This window comes from Trachinotus anak, unplaced genomic scaffold (genome assembly GCF_046630095.1).
Source record: "Trachinotus anak isolate AG129_WGS33_773 ecotype Australia unplaced genomic scaffold, CSIRO_AGI_Tana_v1 ptg000013l, whole genome shotgun sequence".
Classification (NCBI taxonomy): Eukaryota; Metazoa; Chordata; class Actinopteri; order Carangiformes; family Carangidae; genus Trachinotus; species Trachinotus anak.
The window spans coordinates 27,526,839-27,550,748 of record NW_027273864.1 but is presented as its reverse complement, the minus strand read 5'-3'; the positions used below and the strand labels follow the sequence as shown (position 1 = coordinate 27,550,748).

The following is a 23,910-nucleotide window of genomic DNA, read 5'->3' as shown; positions in this document are numbered from 1 at the left end:
TAATGTGTTAGCCCTGATCTCCCCCACTTTTGCATCACTTAACATCCCATTAGTTTGTAGTTTGGTACAGAACATAAACCTCATGGTCCGGTCAGATTGTTTTAAGCTTTAATTCTTCTGGGAAGGACACTCTAAATCATCGTCTCATACAAAGACTGCGAGCAGCTTCACTGGGCCAAATGTGGGTTAAATGCCTTTCTATTTTGTGTTTACAGGTAAAGATTAATTCAAGAAATCGTTCTGTTCTTAAAATGCCTTTAGTATTATGGAATTGATACTGTTGATTACAATTTAGTTCTACAGCAATGACTGACAAATTGTCCCTGGGAGGTCAGTGTGTGGGGTGGGGAAAAAAAAAAAAGATTTAAACCAAACTAATTGTCAATCACAAACAAGGAAATAGCAAAGGTCCCTAAGTGGTCTGAAATGATGCAATATAAACAAAACAGTTGACCCAATAACAGTTAAACCTTTTTTTTAATTACTTTTCCTTAAAAAATGGTGAAACTCTGTTTGGCTGTCACTCGTCATTACTTCAGAAAATGTTTTGCTTCTGGATAATTCTTGTTATAGCAGAAATGTAGGTTTAAAAAAAGTGTACAACTGGATATTGTAGCATATTAGTAGTAGCTGCAGTATATTTATGTACCTGAGTACAGAAACCTGAAGCTGTATGGCCTGTGTAGTATAGGTTGTAAATATAACTCTGACTTGTGATGCTCTGAGCAGAATCTGTGGTAGCAGATGGCTTCATTAAAACTTGACAAGCTTTCAGTGGTATTCAGCTGATGATCAAGATTAACGACTGTCTTTGGTTATTGTCCTTTCTAGACATTAGAAACTATTGATTTGTTACTGCACCACAACAAATACCAACACACCCACATGGGAGGAGAGGAGAGCCAACTCCACATATCTGATATAAAAGCCCTAAAAGACAAAATAACCATTATTTCTTATTCCACCAGTGTATTAACAAATATGTACAGTTACTGTGTAACTTGTGGATCACAATAATGATTTTCAGGGAGCGGTCAGTGAGTTATTCAGAAGCAGGCAGGGAGCTAAGTTACAGTCTTTCTCAAGCTAATTATACTCAAAACCGCTTTGTTTGCCATTTGTGTTGTGCTTTAAAACATTTGCAATCAATCTGCTGATCAGAAACTTAAAAAAAAAAACCCAACATGTTCAAAACGCAGCTATAGAGTCTTTCTCTGATTTGTTACCTTTAATTATTGTCCTTTAAGACCAAATCTATCCACTTACTAGCTGGAATTTTGCTCCACAATAAAACAACCACATACAAGATACACAAGATAAGATACACAAGGTAAGTATCTGTTACTGACATTTACATTTTTTTCTCTTGCACTGTCTACTTTGCTGCTGTAATACTGCAAATTTCCCCACTGTGGGACTAATAACGGCTATCTTAATCATTGAAGTGAATACGTGGACAACTAGAGAACGTATGGGAAATCTAGAGAGCAGATCACAGCCTGGTCCTGACTGGAACATTAGTTCTCTAGTAGCTATACTCTTCTACACCAAAAGATAGAAAGATATATATATATATATATATCTTTCGATCTCATTATTTTTGCAATTTGTTAACAAAAAAATAAAAAGCCTCTGGAACATAATTAAAATCTTTCTCACTGGTTGTTGATATTGCATGTTGCCTTGTAAAGCTAGGACATGCTCTGACTGCACATGGAGTGGGGAGAGCTGTATTCAATTCAGCAGAGAGCAGGATTATAAATACAGGTGAGCTGGAGTCATAATAATGAAATGGACCGCGGTGGACACAGCTGAATGATGGGAAGAGAGAAAAAAATCAGCGGCTCAGCTCGCAGACAGGCCTGTGGTAAATTAGGGAAGTGTCTCAGCAAAGACACTTGCATTGGTGAGAGAGAGGATCCCAGTAGAGTTATGTCAGAGGGGGGATGGAGGAATCCTGTAATGGGCTGAGTGAGAGGAGGGGTGGGGGGGGGAGTGGGGGAGGGATGGTTGATCCAGTGATTAAAATTAAGTGTAGTGCAGAACGGCACTCATCAGACAAGCTAACAGAGACCGTTTTCTCCACCACCCTCAGAATGATGTACCTGGGCGCCCACTGGGAGGGGTCCCATATGAATATATTCATTAGAATGACACCAATTAAAACGGGCACAGCGTGAGACGAGCTTGCGTGCATGTGTTTTTGAGGAGTGGTCTCCGAGCGCCACCGTGCACAGCCACGCTGCCATTCTTCTCCCAAACAGGCAGCACATTAGCACCGCACTATCAAATGATCCATCAGTACTATTTGGTGCGTTATTAAGGCACAGAAGACAGCTTGATGGTATGACATATCCATCGGGCTTAATCCAGTATTCAGCACTCACGGAAAAACATTCATGTGGCCAGTCATGCAACATCATATGCACATTTATTTGCTCCTGAAGCATTAGCTGCAGGGCCATACAGCATCCATTACTGCGGACTGCTCTCACTCTCTGGCATTCGCTCCCCGTCTCTGTCTGTCTGAGGATCTACTGTCATCCTGAGCAAACTAAACTGAGGGGTAATATGAAGTATTCATGCATCAGAAAATCAGCCACTTCAGCCACAAAGCATCCAGGAGGCAGACTTGGTAAATTGTTTCGTTATGATTGATGAATGAGTCATTATGCTGGCCAGAATGACCCACATCATCACATCAGCTAAGTTTCCGAATTTGCTGTCTGGGACACTAGTAAGCCTAATGACATATTTGATGTCTGAGAGAAATGAAAACATACTTAACATTGTTTTATTACCTTAATATGTCATCTGTTTTTGCTATTGGATGAGAAGTGCTTGTAAACATGGGAATTACCCTTCCCAAAGCCCAAATGAGTCCATTTACCTTTTTCTCATAGAAACTTTAGAAAAGTTTGTTGAAGAGTTGAACCAGGAGTTAGACCTCTCTGTGTGGTCTAGCTGACCCCAGACATACCTAACATCCCTGGCTAGGTTAAAATCCTGTCTGTGAATGACTTTCGGCAAAGAAACAATGCACATACCTGATGATGCATAGCTCATGCAGCTTACAAAAAATATGCAATACTTCCTTTTTAGTAAAATGATGATTTTCTGTGATTTATCATTTGTCCCAAATGTGCGAGCTGCCGATGCAAAGACACAGATTACTGCTTGAATACTTCTCTCTATATTTTTAATTAAAAATATTTGAGGAAAAGAAAATTATTTAGCAGTTATTATCATTTCAGACACACAGCAGTGCCATCTGTGAGACCTCAGACAATGAGGGAAAAAAAGCCAACGTGAACAAAACACAGGCATTCATTTTATAAAGAAATAAGAAAATAATAATAACAAAAAGGATGCAGTTAGTATAAACCCGAATAAGAAAAGATGGTTTTTGGTATCAGGTTAATTCAATGATTAGAGAAGGTACAGTATGACACATTTATTTCAAATTATATGGAAAGGTCAAATGAAACTCTTAATGAAAAGTGTGTGAGAGTGTCTGGGAGTCTGGCTCTAAAAGCAAAAATGTCATGACCTCCCCATAGAGACCCTTACGCTCCATTCTAAGGTGATAATATTTGTACAGTCAATGGGAAATAACTTATTCATAATTTTGGGAGGTTGGTTAAAGGAAAATACATAATTCTTGAATATAATAGAAAGCATGGGGGAACTCATATCAAATCCATTACTTTTATCTCTAGTTTTGAATATTATTCAGTAGAGAATTTGAGTTAGTGTAGCTCGAAAGGTTCTTTGAAATAATCAGATTTAGCTTTAATACATCCTAAGACGTGCTAATTCTGACTGCGGTCTGGGTTTGTTATGCATTTAAAAAATCCTCAAACAGAATACGCCAGGATCCAGCGCCACAAATGAGCACTAGCTGAAATATTCAGTCCATTCAGCCTTCTGTCTGATTGGCCAAGTTTCGATTAGATACGAGGATTCCCCAGGTGAGTATCAACCCCAGTTCCATTTGAACAGGAGGTAAAATGAGAAGTCAACAGTATTTAGTCAAATAAAAGGCAGAGATTAAAGAAACTTTGGCAGCCGAGTGTCAGTAATTGATTTATAATTTATCAACGGTTGCGCCGAGCAGCAGCCACCAGAGAGATGGAGCTGATTTCTGCTACAACCTCTTTGCCTCTCTCGTGGGAACACTTAATATGGGCAGCTCTGCTGTCAGGGTGGTTATTTAAACTACAGCTATCAATAGACAGCACAAAAACCTGACAGAACACAAGCCAAACAACGCTCTTCAATCCCTGCCTGATTAAATGAAATTGTCACAGCAATGAAAATGATCTATGATGCTAAGGTGAATGTGCAAAGTGCCATAAATCTCTTTTTGCCCCACCTGGAAAGGTCAGCATTTGCTAAAATGAGTCCAGAGACACAGTTTTATTTCACAATAATAAAAGTGAGAAAGCAGAAGCTGCTCTAAAGACTGAGTTTGTGTCTGAGCGATAAACCGCTGCTCTGCTCAGTAATGAAGGGAGGGAGGAGGGTGAGACTAAGGTGAATGCCACCATAATGTAGCACTGAACTGTACATTCACTATTATCAAACAGTGTTTAAGTAATCATCAGGCTGGTTGCAGATGTTCCCAGTGAGGATAGTACTTTGAGGGTTAGTTAATTTAGTTCCAGTGACCCAAGATGATAACACACTTCGGTACAACAGGACAGGAGTAGATCATTTCTTGGAAGCTCATAATTTTGTGGACAAATTCAATGAACACATCGCATAAGAGTGGATTGTAGTACTGACTGTGTCTCTTTGGAAGTATTTTTGGAATTTCCCTCCCTTGCCAGTCTCTCTCTGAAGTGAATATTCAGCAGAGTAGTACTGCACTTGCATAAAGTCAGGAGACTCACAAGAGTTGAAAATGAAATTAAAATTGATGCAGTGTGGGTCGAGATATTTAAGTCTAGCATAGGACAAGGTGGAGCTTACATTTCCCATTATGCAATGCAATAGCACCTTCAGCCTTATGGCATCATCTGGGTTATTTTTCAGACTTTGGAAAGTTTCCTCCACAGTGAAAAAAAACATTTCCACAGGTTGAACAGTACTCCTCATGGTGAGTAGACTGAAGTTCATGGGCACAGTTGATTCAGCCTCATCTACTGAGGAGGAACTCAGAACTGCACATTCTCTCTTACTGTCACTGGCAAAGCCACTCCTGCAGTATGTTTTCTGTCCCTCTGCTGTTCACTTGTTTGTCTTGGGACCCATCAGTCATGAGATTATAGGCTGTCAAATGCATCACATCAACAACACAACAGAGAGCAAGAATGTACCTTATGAAGGAGCCATAGGCTGGGTTGATAGCATTTCAAACTGTACTCTATGTGCCTGTACCACATTTTACAAATGCAATCACCACTCAGAGACTTCTCTAACAATCTGGTGAAGAGTCAGCTGGTTTTACAAAGCAAATCTGAATAGCTCTTAAGAATTATTGGAGAGTTTTTGGCAAAAACAAATGGTCAGGCAAGGGTGTGATAGCAGCAGCTGCTACTGCTTTCCAATTCGAGTGCTTATCAGAGGCTCTCTTGAAGTGAAACAAATTTCTCCTCTGTGAACTGTAATATTTTGCAGATCTGTTTCGCCAATCTTTACTTTCATACATAAACTTTAAAATGTTTATGGATCATATTAATTCCATCTTAAAAATACTGTACAAAGATTCTTCTGTTTGTCTCTTCTTTCTCCTTCAACAGCAATTTAATTATTGGCAGCACTTAGGCAATGTTGTACACCAACTGGGATTTTAATAACTGATAACTGTTGAGTCGCCAGCTGTGAACTATTAAGAAATGATGGTGATGACCAGCAGATTGAGAAATCTAATTCCCAAGCAACAGCCACTGATGCCTCCCGTACAGCTGGCCCAAATAATAGCTGGTTTCCTAACAATCGCAGTTTGACAGCGCACGGCTATGCCACTAACGCAGCCATAAACCTGCAATATGACTACTGGCATTGACCCAGTTCACATGCTTGAATGACTGCAAATGAAAGACATGGGTGGTGTGGAGAGCATTGGAGGCATAATGGCACCGAAAGTGCCGACAGGTTTACTCACCCTGTACCAAACAATCTCTCGAAGCCTTCCGTCAGTTTTGAAGTTACACTTGAGAGTAACAGTTTCTCCCACAACGACAGGAGGCAGTGGTTCTATGGTAACTGTCAAATATCCTGAAAGAAAAAAGAAAAAGGATGGAAGAGTTTTATTAATAAAAATCAGTGCCTGATAATATTTGTTTTTCTGTTGTTTTTTTTCCTCTTTCTTGCTGAATTAAATGCTGGACAAAAGGAATAAAGGAGTCATGAATTTACATCACATGAATGCTTTTCAGAAGCTGAAGATTGACTGGGTCGGTATTATCTTTTGGAGTAATGCCCTGATTCATCCTTATGCAAGTACACAACTCGCACTTTCTCATATGAAGGTTAAGTATTTTGGTAAAAGGCACTTCTGAGGCAGTTACTTCAGGAGAGAATAAGATTCATTTTTCATTGACCTCGCACAATTTATCTGGTTTAGTGAGTCAAACAAACAAACTACAGTCACAGTGCAACCTTTTTCTAATCTACCTAAGACCACTGTAAGCTGTGTGACTGTGTGTAGCTGTTATAGCAGTGAATTTATTCTGCTTTCAAATTTCACTTTTCCTTAAAACAGAAAAAATGTGTGACATCTGAATGCTTGCATATCACCATAATTGCTTCTCACATTAAATTATTTCCATGGACTTCACCCAGCATGTTCTGGTGTACAAAGTCTTTTTAAGCTTTTCATCAGTTATTTATCTGAGGCTATTTGGCTTTGAACAAACACTCTCAGTCAATAAAAAAAGGAAAAAAAAAGAGAGAAGCAAAGGCCTTTGAACTGCGTCACAACTCTAACAGTCATACAGTCATTCATTCATTAGCCATACAACTCACAACTCTAACCACTGCTGCAAATTATTTCTCATTCATAGTGAGAATATAGTGAGAATATATATATATTTATATAAGACCATGTTGAGAAATGTCAGCATCAACAAATTAGAAGTCTTAGGTTTATGATGACATTGTATTTTAATGGGAAATGTTGCCATTGCTTTTAACAAGGGTGACTCAGTCATAATCTGTATACAATATAACTATAGTTTAATAGTTTTCTTACATTCAGAAATCAGAGAATCTAATGTACTGTGCAGGATACAGGCTGGACCTTCCCTATTGCCAAGTCACTGAATATACATATAGTTTTCATTATGATTTAGGCAAAGCTTTTGTGATAAGAGGCATAAGCAGACAGCAGCAACACAAATTAACACATCGCACACACATACAGTTGTCAATAAAAGTAACAACTAAACAAAAAGTAGAGGAAATATAAGAGAATATAATATTCAGTGATGAGGGAGGATACAGATAGAATTTTTGGCTTCTCAAAGAGAAAAGCTAGAGTCCCAGAAGGATTTTTGACCTTGCTTTATTATGCCTGATCATCAGCCCTTTGCATAACCGTCTACACACACTTCACACAGACCTGGAGGTGTAGTCCCACTATCACACACACACACACACACACACACACAAATAAGGTGATAATTGTGCAGCATATCAGCTTAGGCTTGTGATTCTATCTGCCAAATAACAATTGGTGGATACAAAGGTAATTGCCTGGTGCTAATGAGAAGGCCTGAGAGAGAATGAACACGTCCAAAACCTGTAGAAGGGGGTGAGCGAATGAAAACTGTATGGAGGACACATTCAGGTGAAGATTACACATAAACTACAATCTGAGGAAGCTCAGCGTGGCATCAAAAATTGATCTATTATATCGATTTAAAACACATCTTAACTTATAAGTTAAAAAAAATAGGGCATCTCTTTTTATCTGGCTAAAGCCAAGTGAGCCGGCAGTGGTGCGTGGGCTGACTTCCCATTGACAAGGCAAACAACTCTCTGCCCAACATAATAGCAGTTTCAACACATTCAGCTTTTAATGAGAGAACTGTATCTTGTAAAACAGATGGATATCACAGTAAAGATATAAAACAGAGTAAGAGGGACCTCATGACCAATAATTGCGTTGATAGAAGAACATAAAGCACAATGAGGGCAATAGTGTCTCACAGAACTCCACAGGTGTTCACTGCAGAGGCAGAGAGGTGCACGCTGTGTTTGCAATACTGCACTATAGACATCAAATAGGAGGCAAATGTTAGGTATTTAAAAAAACATGATACAGAACGCAGAGGTGAGTTTTCAGATTAGAACAGTCAAGTATTAGAATATCTTAGAAAAACATTCTGAGAAAATGCACTTGCAGCACACATCCTCACTGTTATGTAATAATAATAACTAACTCTGTGACCCTTTGCACTCATTGAAAAATACACAGTTAGATGCGCCGACACCCATGTGCATCATCAACTCGACTGCTGAGCTTATTTATGTTTATTTCACAAAAAAGTTTCCCTTTCAAACATAATTTAACTGAATGCTCTGTTTTTTTTCTTAGAAATGCTGCACAGTGTGGGCTGCACACAGGGTTGTGTGGCTGTGACCACAGGAGTGTGGCCTAACTACCACACAGGTGGAAAGGGGGAAGATTTTGTAGGAACATCAATACCATTTTCGGTTTGACAGGCACCAGTGACAACACATCCTGCAGTTTTATTTCTCTTTATGTGGCCTGAAGTGCTTCTCTTAAAAAGAATCTGATGTCCTTGTCCAGGAAGTGCTGAAATGCAGTGACTGAATATATGGCATCTTACATCACATTCTTCTCTGAGGAGACAACACTTTCGTTTACCATTTTCAGCCAACCGTCTGAAAAATTGTGGTTCTTGGTTGGTATACTATACACTTGAAATTTGCAGCACAAAACATAGCATCATCAACTAAACGCAGCTGTCCCATCGATAATAACAACGAAATACGCTGTTAAATGATGTGTTGGCCCCATCACTCAGCCAGAGATACTGAACTGGTTACAGACCACGGAGACTTTTCCCACCAGCCTGACATCTGGCTGCCTCGCCGATCATTTTCACAGCTGCCACATGTACTTCATAGGTTTCAGGGTTTGCATCGAAGAATTACATGACATGTAAGCTGCTAGAGTTTGAAAATGATCTGCTCATTGTCAGGGTTAAAGTAGCACAGAATGACAAACATGAACGTGGTGTTTGTGTAAATCAATGCAAGTCTTTACAACAAATTGCATCTCCTCCTACACAGGTGCAGTAATATAACAGGTTAGAAGCACAGTAGAAGTAAATGTGTACTGTGTGTGCACTTTAATGTTCGTAACTCGCTCACATGCTGATACCTTCAGTCCCTCAGTCACTCAGTCACTCATTGTTTGGCTCTTTGTATTGATTACCTCTTTGCGATGCTGCTGAGTTGCACATCTAAAAGCAAAAATCTTATGGGGTCCATGGTCTAATTTGCACCAGTTTAGGGCTCCTTGATTTAAAAAAGTTTGAGAACCACTGCTGTAAACAACTGACTGTCCTTTGCAAGACACTCTATGTAAGAATCTATATGTATGGATTGTTTGTTGTTGTCCCACAAAAAGTATAATGGATCTAAAATGCTGTGTCAGGTAATGAGTTCCAAAATGAACTGCATTCACATAATATTTAGGACAGTATCAGAGAGAATAGGACTTTACTGCAGGTGTGCATAGTAAATGAAAAAGTGCACATAGTGAACTTTTCAATTTAGAAAGTGACAACACAATACAGCTGTGAATTTGTGTGGCACAGCACAATTACAAGCAGAAAATAGGTGACTAATCACCAGCAAAGTGCTGTGTAACTGAGTAAAACACCCTGCGCTGCAGAAATTCAGTGTTACTTGCCTTTAAAACAGACTGTCTTGGGTATCTGCACTGGTAGACACAGATCAGCATGTCTTTCGTGTCAGTGCACCTAGATATGCTTATTAAAGAATCTTAATTTAATCAGCAGACTGAAGAGATCTTCTCTCTAGAGCCAAATTGAATGGATAAACCTTTCCGGAGACTGCATGTCATTAACACAGAGCTGACGCTCTTAGAGAAAATCCCAACCACTTACTACAAACCCACAAGAGGAGCAGCCAGGCCTTGTAAATGTCTCTCTGTGAGTTTTCCAGAGAGGTGGAGAAAATGTTATATTATATATAACTATTAGAAGAAAAAGATGTCAACTGGCTAAAGGCTACTCGCTCACCAGGAAAATAACTAACCCTCGCAAATTCAATGTTCAACCTAGAATAATCACAATATTGTGGCCAATCAGGGCTCATTATTCAGACAATGCAAAGGAAAGGGTCAAAGAATCTAGGTGGTCTCCTCGTGTGGTCGCAGGGATTAATTGTGCACAACTCAGTGACTATGTGGCACAGAGGAAAATGTAGCACAGCCGATGACAGAAAAATGCTCCAGAGCGTGTGGGGAGGGATGAGGAATTTTTAAAAGAGCAAATTATATGGGTTATACACATGTGCCATGGAAGTTCACATTTCAAATAATCCCTACGAGAAACTGGAGCAGTCGCAGGCTGCACATACCAAGACACGAGGGCATAATTCCCACGCAATTCAATATCCATCGAATGCCATCCAAATGACTTAATAAATTAGACACATTTTATTTGCCAATTCCCTGTTGAAAACATTCCAGTGAAGCAATAGCTCTTGTTATGCTCGATGCTCTTGTTAAAACACAGGCTAATATGGGCCACATTCACGCGGCAAGAACCCCAGTGTTAATTCAACTCCGAGCATAAAAATCAACACTGCCCAAGTGTTAATGTAAGTCTCCATCCATTCGAGATAATTCAACACTTGTGATTGTTTAGACAGCTGAACCAGCACTCGTCAACTCAAAATACTGAGAAAAAAAATCGACATTGAATCTACTGCGTGGGCTCTCACAAGGAGTCTGGTGGGTTATTACTCTCCTCAACCAACAGAGACGCTTGCTTGATTAAATATAAAACATACAGCACCATTCTTCTGCTGCTGATGACAATTTATCACGTTATAATCCCAACATATTTAAATTTTGATCACAACTGCTGAATATGTCACCCTTCATGCTGCCAGCTCTGCTGAGTCTTGCAGTGAAACTAAAGCAAACAAAACCATCAAACAACAGCTCCAAGTTAAACGGATATGTTGTACAGATCGGAGGGAAAGCTGGAGGCTTCACTTTCCATCTTTTATTTTACTTCAGTCTAAAAATATCCAAATATTTGAGGGGGAAGTCATTCTGCTTTGAGTCAACAAAGAGCAATCCCTAAATTACACAGCAGTGTTTTTAATTTAATGGTACGTAAGAGCAGAAAAGCAATTTGTTGAAATCACAAGAACATGTGCTTATGTGTGTTTTTTTTTTTTCAAAAGATGACATTTTGAGGCTTTTAAAGAAATAATACTGGAGTGTCTGGCTGGACAAGCTTAACTACGCGCTGTGAAGACCTTGAGTTTAGCTCGGCTTAATTCACCAGAGACTTACACCGTTTTCATGCTAGCTCTGCACAATATCGACCCCTCCTGCGTTATAAGGCCTGAATCTGAAGGAAGCCCCTGGTATATTTATTTAGTGCTCTCGGCCACCTGCCTGTGAGATCCTTCTGTATGACTCAGACATTCTGCTAGACTGACCTTACCTTGAAATCTAACCCTCACAGACACAGCTGTGACTTTCACATCGAGAGCAGAACCGAGAGAGGGGAGAAATTTCAGAAATGTGGGTTAAGATTTAAAACATGCTTGATCAAAGGAAAATGTCAAGCATCCTCAGAGAAACCGACTGCTTCACAGGGACATCATTTGTTATCACGGAATGTAAGGGTAAGTGTACAGTTCTGCAGAAAAACCCTTCAAACAAATCTACGTGTCTTGTAACCAAAATTCATTTGGCCGTGAAGCAGAATACTTGCTTCATTATAAGAGCACATAAGCAAGTGCGGAGTGGCCAGAGAGTGCATGGCATTTAATTGGCTCATATTAGCTGGTTGTAGAGGCAGACAAGGCCTCCAGCTTGTCTTAATCCATCAGAGGCGCTGTTGGAACAACATCTAATGAGGGGTGCAAACTATGCTTTCTCCCATTAATAACAGCAATTTGCCAAGATGCAATGAGAAAACAAAACACAGCCAATGATGGACCGGCCCAAAATGTGCCTGTTATTGTGCTCTGTGATTTATGGCTATGGCCAACCTTTGCTTAGATGTCAGTGCAACTAAATGCAAGAGAAAAATGGCTGGTGGAGTTTCTCAGCTCTCTTCCTCATCTGTGCCTCTAAGCAGTGTAAACAAACAGAGCAGATTTGTAGTGTCTAAAACACATTTAAGTATTATCACTTCCAGAAGTATATGTGGAAAAATGTGGTACTTTTAGTTTCAGAAAGTGATTGCAAAGACATCAGATTAATGTAGTGCCTCGTGTTGGATCTTTTTCACTATAATGATGGTATCTTGGCTTTTAACACAGACAGGATATCATGGCACTGATGAACTGAACTGCATCAATGTTTTTCATTCATGTCTTTTGGCAAAACATCACTGCATATAACTCAAATAATATGCCCTATATAAAGGCTTGTCCTCAAGTGTATGAAAGTCCAGCAGTGAGGACATGTGGTGATTAATAAATTCAGCTAATAACTGCACTTCTAAAGCCAGGTGGCTGATTAGGAAAAAAAAAAACATGGCCAACATATCAATGCTTTACATTTTTTGGCAGCAACCAACTCTCCATTTATAATCTTTGCATTTAGTCAATGTTCTGCAGGTCCCCTCTGAAAAATGTTAAAGGGCCTAAGGCAAACAGGGGTATAGATTATGTAAACGGCCGTGTTATATATCTTTTTTCACATTATTCTCAATAAAAAAGAAAAATCACTAAATAAGGAATTTAGTGGCTATTAAAGCTTCTGCAGAGCCAGACAGGTATCATCGTAGAACATTTACTGCCTCATCCTTTTATTTCTCAGAAGATGAATAAAGGTGAGCCGAGATAATGCGAAAAGTAGAAAAGTCACAGATGAAATTCTTAACAGTGAAAGTTTTGAATGTGTTGCCTCATAAATGACAATTATGACAGGTACAAAACTTGTGATGCAAGATCAAATATCTTCACTGGGTTTAATCACTTCACTGTGTTTTTGGCTCATGGCATCAGTTTTTTTTTTTAATCCTACAGTTTACTGTAAATATAAACTTCCGTCCATCCATCCATTTTCTATACCGCTTATCCGAAACCTAAAGATAAACTTTTTATGTATAAATCACACATTTGTTTTAAAGTACAATTCATCTATTTTCCAACATTGGTCTTTTTGTTATTTCAGCCTTCATTCCTTTCAGTTGATACAATCTTCTGTCATTGCTGAGATGTGTCCATGAAGTGTCGCAGAATAGCAGTCAGAGGCTTACGGGCTGAGTGCTCAGCGATTTGTTTGACAGCTTGTGTTGCCATTATTGGTCTCTTTTGTAGAGCTTTATTTACCCGTGGTGCTGCATCCTCGGATCTCACAAATGTCACGGTCGTAACCAAAAATGATGACCCAAACTATTAAGACGAGGTTAAAAAAACTGGCACTTCCTTTTGACTGCACCTACATCCTTTCAGCAAAGAGGCAACACACACAAATTCAGGCCTATACTCAGATATTCAACAGATCAAACAAAAAAATTTGTATAAATTTATAAATTATCTGAACTTTTCCTTAAAAAATGTTTGCTAGATATTTTGTAACCCTCTCACTGATTTATTTGGTCCACCTTCATATATGTGGTGCTCAAAGAACAGCTACTCTAATTGGATTAAAGGTGTTAAAAAATAAAGCGTTGCATCACCTTCAACAAGCTAACCGTGCTGGCAGTCACTGTGGATGACCGAGCGCTGTGGGGAGGACTGCTCAGCAAAGTCAACACATCCCAGGTAGTGATTTGTAACTGTACACGCGAGCTGAGCGCAGGAAGCGTTACGTGGAAGGAGAATCTGGACGACTGCTCGTTGATTTATCTGGCCAAGAGCACAATCTGCGCCTGTGGAGAAGGTCCTCTTTTGTAAACAGGGAGCTGGGAGCTGATGCGATTTTCAATCTGAGTGATTTACTGTTTAATGACATGCTTCAGCTTCAAGAGTGTCAGCACCCGTCCGTTGTAATCCACCTCCCTCCCACGAGCCCGTAGTGCTATAGTGGATAGCAATCACAAGGAACCCATCAGCAGGTCCTCATTCTGAAGGGCCTAAGGCATGTGGAATTATCATGTCAGTGGTGAGAAGAGTTGGAGCCACAGATGAAATGTAGCCAGCCTTCCCACATGGAGTTAGTCAGATGCAGTGGTGTGTTTGTCACTGCCGCAGCTGGCCAACAAGAAAAGCAATGAATCTCTGATCCGTCCTTGTTCTATGATTTCTCTTCTGTCACTGTATTTGTTTGCATCAGCCACCAAGCACAACTGCTAAACAAGAATTGCTGCTTTTCCTTATTCTATGCGAAGCTTTTCATTTAAACTCGCTGAGCGAGTTCTGTGACCCTCATAACCATGAATCCTGTTAAGAACCTGTCATACACTTTCAAAAAAGAAATACATGCCAACAGTCTATGGGGAAAAAAAACCAAACACACATGTTTGAGAGATAGACAGTTTTGGCATAACAGCAGCCAAGATAAAGACAGAGGCTGACCACTGCTGTAGCATGCAATTGACCCCCGGGGGAGTCGGAGCAGCAGACCTTCCATGGCCACACCATCAGGAAAAATGACACACACACAGCCATGTCCGGAGTAGATTATCCTACGGGGAACTTGCATGTCCACGGATAAATGTGCCATTAGCCTGTGTGTTTGCTCCATGGCTGTATGCAGGGTTTTAGAAATACCAAGATGCAACAACAGAGCTGGAGGTGATATTATTTTATGAAATAATATCATATTATTGCACGACTGTATAATTATGCAAGGTGAGTGCTGTGTGTAAATTGAGCCTATAGCTTCCACGGTAATTTCAAAACAGTAATTTCATGTATCTCTGTGGTAATAAGACCTGCATTGTGTGAATGTGATCAGTTCAGTTTTTGATTATGTTTAAAGCACAGGGCCATACTGCTCATCCTACCCTGGACACAGTGGGCAGTAGCTGTTCTTCCTCTGTCATCTCCATCACCTCCTCTCTTTCTTTCTCTCTCTGTCTCCTCATCTTGTCCTGTTTCTCTTCTCTTCCCTCCCCATAGCTGAGCTGTGATTGATGCAGTCTTTTCATTTTCATCTGCGTCAGCGAGGAAAGTAAACATGGGGTTGATTGATAAATTAATATGCAAATGTTAGCGACCTCGCTAGGGATAATCTTGCAATTGAGATAAAATATATATATGGATGTACCTCATTTTAACATTCACTTCAACACAGAATAGGAAAAAAAAGCTGATTTAAACTTTCACTGAAAACTGATATTGGATGGATGGAATAAATGTTAAATAGATAGATAGACATTATCTTTGCAGCACCAAAGTAGAGTCAGCTAGAAATTCTGTTTAACTAAAGTGCAACAGCGAATACATATAGAAAACATTTTGTAGGAAATGTTGGTTATTTATGTTGGCAAGTATATCTTGATATATGGTCCGATTTAATACAGAAAAAAAAGGTTCACAGTGACTTCAGACACAGCCACAATTTTCCCCTACCTGTAAGTGCTTGGTCAGCCTGACCACAGACGAGCCTGTGAATGTGCATCGGGACAGTTGTCTGCCTGCCAGCTGACGGTGCAGTGTTTTGTCTATGAAATATTTTTGACTTAGGTTACCGCACAGAGGTGGTTGTAATAATTTCACTAGAATTTAAACAGACTTGTGACAATATTTTTTTAATGAATTGTTCCCTGGATCATGTTGAGAGCAACACAATTGAGCATAAAGTAACAGGAAGCTGGAATGAGAAAATGACTTATAATGTATATCTGGGTGAAGTAAATCAGCTGCAGACAAGAACTGAAGCGGCAAGTGGCCAAGTGTCTGCTCTGCTTACAAGTGTTTATTTTGCCTGAAAAATTAAGTGGACACCTGCAGTAGAAACAGAAAACCTGCTCCCAAATCCTGCCTCAACCCTCCATACAAGTAATTTCTCAAATAGCATTTTATGATTTGACTGTTCTTTATTCCAATTTCCATAAAAGCCTGTGGTACAATGAGTGTGGGTGTTTCACATGAAGTAAACACATTTAGAGCTGAGCAGGAGTCACAGTCCAATTTTTAGAAACAAGTGCAAGTGCACACATGCACACAGACACACACATATGAGCACATGATAATAGATGGCTGGATACACAGATGGATAAATAAGAGGTAATTTAAAATTTGTTCAATATGAAGTTCTCAAAAAAAAAAAAAAAAAAGACCATGAATAGGCTATGAAGTTAACAATGATTTTTGAAGCCATGTGTACTGGTTTTCAAAAATTAATATCACAATTTATATGAGAGGCGTGAAATAAAGGAAAAGAAAACTGGGTGATGTTTGTGTTAATTTAAAATCATAAAATAATAATATTGAATGCATCAGCGCCTGTATAAACAATCTACAAAATGATCTGAAGGTTTTCCTTAAAGCTACCAAACAGTTTGCTTGTATGTTTCCATTACTTAGTAATAAATACAACCAACAAATCTAGAGCTCAGAGGAATGAAATGTCACAGAGCCTGGGAAATAGCTATTCCAATCTGTCTTTAATAAGATAAACAGGACCTGCACGCCATATTAATAAAGGTCTCAAAGAAGTCATGATGCCGTTACCAAGGAAGCAAGATGTCCTGGTAACCTGGAGACAGACTCACTAGGTCATCAATCACTGGTTGTGCATCCAACCTGGAGTCTCCTGCATCATCACAGGTCATGAGCAATGGCAGGAAATGAGGGAGGGGACGAGGGCGCTGTGGAGAAATGGCCATTCTGAATGTCAAATGGGTCGACTTGAGGAACACATCCAGCATGGAGGGAGCACAAACTGCAGAGTCAGTTTATCAGAGTGGAATTGTTTCCATTACACGATGTGGTCAATTCATGTTGTTTCAGTGACTATTCCTAACATCTTTGCCTCACTCAAACTCTCCACAAACACAATCTCAAACAGGCAGAAGTGTGAAGGCCCGAAAAGAGGAGATCCAGTCTACTTGATGTTACAAAAGAGAAAATTAAGAAAAAAACTATTTACTGCCTCGCAGTTGTATGCCTTCCTTCAGGAGCCAAGTTGCAGGAAACCTGGTAAAATCTCCCCTTCCTGAGTTACTGTGTTGAATAATAGCCAGATGGGTTTGTTCAGAACATTATGATATCACAGTGAACCTTTGACCATGTAGATGCAAAAATGCTGTGTCCCATTTCAGGGCTCACTTCCTTCGGACGACACGGTCTATGAAGGTGTGGTTCTTCGTAGATGTTGTAGACTGCAAAGGCCAGACCAAAATGAGATGGTCTGGCCTACCGAGGATTTTTCGTTGCGAAGGGTGGCTCCTGTCACCTAGCAACCATGACAACACATGACTTTTTTTCACCAAAAGTTGAGGTCAAAGTCAAAGTCAAAGTCAAAGTAGCTTTATTGTCAATTTCTTCACATGTTAAGACATACAAAGGAATCAAAAGGACGTTTCCCACTCTCCCGCGGTGAAACATATAAAGTGCACACTGCACAGGCACGACAGATAAGACAAGACAAGACATTTCCTAATGCTAAGTATACATTCAATTCGACATAAAATAGGACGTTTCCTAATACTAAAGAGATAAATAAAAATAACTAAATGGCTTTAAGGCCTGTGGTTTTAACAATTGTACCGTGAGCTTAATCCAATTCTCACTTTTTAAAGTGTCATCCTCAGGCTCTCTGTTGTTGTGTTGTTTGCTTTCATTACTGCTGTGCAATGAATCTTGGGATAGGTTGGGCCACAGGCCATTGAATCCTTCGTTGCCTGGGAAAAAGAAGGCCGCATTTCTCAGCTGCATTTGAAGGAGCCCTCGAAATTGGAGAGCCTAGTCGTGCTGCTGTGACACAGTCGGTCTTCAAATGCAGCCTCTAAAGGATGCGCCAGCTGATGTCATCACTTCATCATTTTATCCAATTAGACGTGTTAAATTGTGTCATAATCAGCATATGAATTTGGGAGTTATGGCCAAAACCTGTTTTGTGAGGTCACAGTGACCTTGACCTTTGACCACCAAAATCTAATCAGTTCATCCCTGAGTCCAAGTGAATGTTTGTGCCAAATTTGAGGACAGTCCCTCAAGGCGTTACTGAGATATCGCGTTCACCAGAATGGGACGGAAGGATGGACAGCCTGGGAACATAATGCCTCCGACCCTGGCTGCTGCATGGAGGCATAAAGATACTGGCAAAGTGACCTCAATTAAGATATTGATGATGGACTGTGTGGAGTTTTCCTGGCAAACACAACTTGTAGGGTTGTGCTGTTGGCTCGGCTGGTTTCTTGTATTACTATATTGCAGTATATTAATTCCAGTGGTGGGGAGCCTCCCCGCTGCTGTATCCTCATTTATCTATATTTTTCCCTCGAATCAAATCAGACATGGGTCTGTGTGACAGAAAAAGAGAGATCCTGCCCATCTAGCTTACTTCATTAAAGGGCAGAGGAGTTCTGTTGTGTATAATGTAATCAAAAAATAACTAATTCTTTAAATTCTTCTCAAAGAGGAGTTATCTTACTGTTTGAGATATTTGTATTGCACAAGGTGTGACTGTGACAAAAAACCGCAGTGAGAAGATCTAAGAGCAGAACAGTTGCTGGGCTACAGAGATTCTTCACTGTATGTATCTCTGAAGTTCAAACAGTGGCACATAACTACAGATTCACAGCGAGGAGCTATGTTCATGGGATATAGAGAGTGATCAAACTGATCACTGAAGGAAAACCTCTGGCTCACATAGCTTCTCCTCTTTTTTCTCCGATGTAGAAAGCTCAATTTCATGTTATATGCTGTAGGTTTTTCATCCACTGTAGTCCAATTACAAGTAGAGAGTTACCTAGATAGACAGTATCAGACTGCTGTCCTCTCCCCAGTGATCTGACTGTTCTGTCTCCTTCTGCCTGAAAGCTAACCAGACTCCAAGACCGTCCACCTGTTAGCCCAGTGCCTCAGCACCAATCTGGCCCAGTGCAGGGGGCGTAATCCATGGTTGGATATTACATCAAAAGGGCTCAAAGGCGAGTGGGGGTTTGTTCATCACTCAAGAGCCAAGCAAACTGGTAAGGGGGATAAAAATGAAACTCGCATGCCGATTTATCAGCACTGCGGTGAGGATTAAAGGACTGCCAGCCCCCTGCCTGCACTGCCAACCTACTGCCTGCATGCTTTGTTTCAGCAGCTTTTAAACCCCCTCTGTCTCTCAAGATGTGCTTCATCACTTCAACACAAGCATGCCTTCGCCTGACCAACGCTGCTGAAAAAATGCACTGCAAGGAAGACGGTGCAGTCCTCTACTCATTGATACTGTTCACCTCTATGAGGGTACACAGGCATGCAGGTGAGGTAAGCATCCTTCTTTTCCCCCTGTACAGTTCAACCTTTACCGTCAAACATAGGACAAAGGGGACACACCCAAACCCAATTACAAGCTTTGTTTTGTATAGAAGGCCGAGGAGGAGGAGGAGGAGGAGGAAGCCACATGACTGCTGATAGAGAAAGAAAAAACAAAACAACACACATCTCCACCACCACCCACTTTCATTTTCTGTTCTTTTTTTCTTGACGCAGCCATGCTGGCACTGCCGCGCTGGCACTGCCGCGCTTCTGCAGAATTGCATCCCATTTTTTTGTACTAAAATCCACATAAAGTAACTACTCAGCTCAGCACCAGAATTATTCATTGTAGGGTGGGGTAGGGTGGTGAGCAGACCTGTATTAAAAACTGCCAGAAGAGGAGACAGCTGTCCCAGCCCACGTTCTTATGTGATCTCTGCTTAGGGAGCAGGCTGGTGTTCCAAAACCCCATCTGAAAACAAATTAAAGAGGATTAGAGGCTGCCACTGCAGCTCCTCTCCTCTCTGTTCTGGGGAATAGAGTGTCCTGCTGGCCAAAATGGTGACCTTCACACTGACTTCCTGTCCCATGTACCCATGCACCACAGCAAACATTTAGGTCATAGTATGGATTCAGCAAAAATGCCACCACAAGTACATTGAAAGTAGAAGGGTCAGAAAGATTAAACAAGCAGCCGAATAAACAGGCGAATGTGTTAAACCTTCAATAAGCATGTCTTCATATACAATGCAGTCCATCAGAATTTGGACACTGACACGTTTTGCTATAGTGGCTCCAGTTCTGTGGGATTTGAAATGAAACCATGACTTTGACTTAGTTCTGCTTGCATTGAAGGTTTTCTACCTTCAGTGTGGGTTTCAGCAAATAAAACATTTGCTCATCCGGATTTAGGTCAGGTGTCTGACCAGTCCAGACAAGAGCAGCCTAATGTCTGGCCATTACAAAACCCCTCGGTTGCCTTGTCTGAGGGTTTAGGATCTTAATTATCCTTAAACTGTGTAGAGAATGCTCACGAGCTGTGAACACTGATGACCTAAACACTGAGATTGTTGAAAATGGGCCTTATTTTCCCATGTTCTTGGTAAATGATTGATGAGGATAAAGAATCTTTGCAGTTGGTCCACCACTGAAGAAGAACATTATACAAAGCAAATGCTAAGCAGCTGCTGCAGTGTAACTAAACAGTGCATTTGTTGACATCAAAGTACATCCACTAAAAGTGCTCATTTTTGCCATGTCAGGTGAGACTGTTAATTGTAAGTGTCTGACAGTATTATGGATAGGATTTATAGTGACAGATTTTTTTTGTTTAAGAGTAAGATCTTTTTAGTTTTAACCAGAAACACCCATTATGCAGCTCTGTTAAAAGCCACTAGACTCTATTGACAAAAATAGTAGTTTTATCTTGTAGAACACAGGAGCTGCCAGTCTACCGCTGCCTTGATCAGTGAGTTAGTTTGTGAGTCTACACAGAAGATAACACATTACAGGCAGTGCCAATGGTATTAAATGTTATACACTTTCTCCTACATTGGCGTGGTCGTGATTGTTTGTTCATGTCAATACATAACAATATTATTAATATTAAAATTAAAATTAATATCTAATCCACCCGGTACAAAATCTTATCAGTCTGAAAATAGTCTCTGTTTTCCCTCCAAAAACGGTTTAATTATAATAATAGTAAATAGTATTATTAAGCAAAGAAATACAAGATTTATTTCAATTTAAACTTTTAATTCATGTTTTGCATATCAGTCTCTCTAAACTTCTGTGTTTGGAGAGCGACGACTGCAGCAGTGGAACCAGACCAGAATCTGTGTTGCAAGATCTTTTGAGAGTGTGTTGCTGAGACAGAGACAGGTCTTGAATAAAGTTAATTTTCTCCTGATGTGTTGGTCTAAGAAATACCATATTGATGTCAGACTGTTCTGAAGATCTGTGGCTTGTGAAAAATGAATCCAATATTGATTTCGGCGACTATGGGATGAAATAATCAGTCATAGTCTGCGATCACGTTCACTTCTCCCATTGGAATGAATAGACTCAGACCTGCTGCTGTTCTCCTACAGGGGAGGGGAGGTGGAGAAACACACATGACACAGTTACAGGAAATAATTGAGAATGAACCGTCTCGCTTCTCATCTGTCTCTGGCTCAGTCTTGTTACTGCTTCAGCTCTAAAAACATCATAATATCAGGAAAGCGCAGGCAGCAAAGGTATGAAACAGTCGTGACTGAACAGGGCTTCATAAGGCTGATGAATAACTTCAGAACTGCTCCACTGTACTCGTCCTGTACTGGATCACTTTACTTTCTGTTTGAAGCTTTGTTTTTCAGGGCAGGTCAATGTCAGTCCCTCTTCAAGTCTGCCCGCTGTCATCTTTGACTGAACTAAGGGCATTTTCACTAATTAGACAGACACTGGTTTGATCATCTTTCAACATCGTTCCCCCGTGGCCACTGTTACACCTAGCATTAATCAGTCTTCATTAACTCTGGTGTCACCTGTATAATTCTGCTGTCGTTTTACCCGCCTCTCTGTCCCCTCCCACTGCTAGCTAGTGGCAGGTAGGACAGTCAAAGGAGCCGCGTTGTCTATCCTGCGGCTATATCCCTTTAGTCATTTTCACATCTCGCTGGAAATGAGCAGTCATAGAGTCAGCAGGGGAAGCACTGCCAGGGAGATGAATGTCAGGAACTACAGATCAGATTAGACACATTTTGGATTTTTATGGCACCGGGTAAAATGATAAAAGTTACAGAAGACCAGTGTGATTCCATCCATTCATTACAATGACAGCATACACCTCCCTGATAATTACCACACTGCTGTCGCCCTGATAGCAACCATTTTACAGTTCTCGTGCCGGGAGGCGTGGCCAAATGAACTGGAATGACTCAACTATCCCTAAGAATTCTTAAGATCCTCAGGAGGAAGAGCAATAGCTCGCAGTCAGGAAGAAAATCGTACACAATTACATGTACATTTTCTCTGAAAGTGCGCAAGACTAAAGGGGAGATTTTAGTGATTTTCCAAAATTACACATATTCATCTTTTCTCACTAACTCCATTACGCCTCTCAATTATTCCTCTGATTGTGCACTCCTGCATTCGATAAAGGGTCGCCCTTTCTCATCTCCTTCTCTCGGCTGATGTATTTCTATAGTGGTGTAAAAGAAACATGGCAGTGTGAGGAGCAGAAAGCAGGAGACAGAGTGAGAGGGAGCACAACCTATCACTCGTCTCGAGTGAGGGGAAGTAGGAAGCATTGGTATTCACAGCAGTCCCTCCATTTTGGATCTCGCTCGGTACTTGGCTGTAGCCTACTGCAGCTCTGACACATGCACATCTCCCCCTCACACTGTTAGTAAAAGAGCTACTGTGTTAATTGGGCTAAACTGTGTTAGAGACGGGAGGGGAAATTAATGCACGGCTGTAAACAGGCATGGATGAATCACATCTGTCAGGTCTATGAGCTCAAAGAAAGCGTACAGTGGGTGCATCTATAGCGTTTTATTTCCTGCGCACATCTACTGAACTGGGAAACATGCTCTGTTTAGTGAGAAGCAGCTAAATGAAAATGACTATATTCACTATCTATATTGCAAATCGCTCTTCTGCTTGTAGCGTTGTCCTGCTGGTTGAAATCCACATGAGCCTGTCTTTTAATAACATAGTATTACAGTTATGAATGAAAGAAAGCCAATTTGAAAGATCTGAGGAGCCTTCACTAAACAAAAAGGTTGCATTGTTGAAGTTGGGGCAGCAGCTCAGGAGGCAGAGCGAGCTGTCCCTCCGGCTCCTCCAGACTGCGTGTTTAAGTGTCCCTGGGCAAGACTGTGAACCTGAAATTGCCCCAGATGGTCGTTCCATGTGTGTATCGGTGTGATGTATGGATGTATGTGTGACTGGGTGAATGTGACATGTAATATAAAGCTCTTTGAAGAGTCTCTAAGACCAGACAAGTGCTGCCATATAACCTATAATCCATACCGCTCTTTGCTCATATTGTAACCGGAGGTAATCCTCAGTATTTGTATTGTGTCTGCAGTGGCACAAAAAGTGAAAATGATCACATCATGGTAATTCCACATGCTTACATACATACAGTGAAAACTATTAAATAACAAAATGCACAATTTGGCAAAAACAGACAACCAAAATCTAAGCCTGTGTTACCTATTTTATACATTTTCTTTTTACCTGCTGCAGAACCAGTAACTGATCCTCAGAAAAGCCAAGGTAAAGTGCTCTGTCAACCACTACAGAGGACGGATCAATACGATGTATGAAAGCCATCCTGACATCTTTACTTTCCCTGTAGCC

At 40.5% G+C, this 23,910-nt stretch overlaps 1 protein-coding gene and 1 long non-coding RNA gene across 3 annotated transcripts in view; one reads left to right on the top strand and one right to left on the bottom strand.

The window, feature by feature from the left end:
• Positions 1-23,910, bottom strand: part of igsf21a (immunoglobin superfamily, member 21a) — a 172,619-nt gene that overhangs the window by 110,906 nt on the left and 37,803 nt on the right. For both annotated transcript variants that reach the window (XM_071494980.1, XM_071494981.1), the window contains exon 2: positions 6,110-6,222. In XM_071494980.1, the coding sequence (XP_071351081.1) occupies positions 6,110-6,222 (113 nt within the window). The remainder of the gene's footprint in view (positions 1-6,109; positions 6,223-23,910) is intronic.
• The window catches only part of LOC139631039 (uncharacterized), a 29,077-nt gene that overhangs the window by 4,712 nt on the left and 455 nt on the right, over positions 1-23,910 (top strand). Inside the window, exon 2 of the long non-coding RNA XR_011693273.1 lies at positions 19,135-19,569. This is a non-coding gene — a long non-coding RNA (uncharacterized lncRNA). The remainder of the gene's footprint in view (positions 1-19,134; positions 19,570-23,910) is intronic.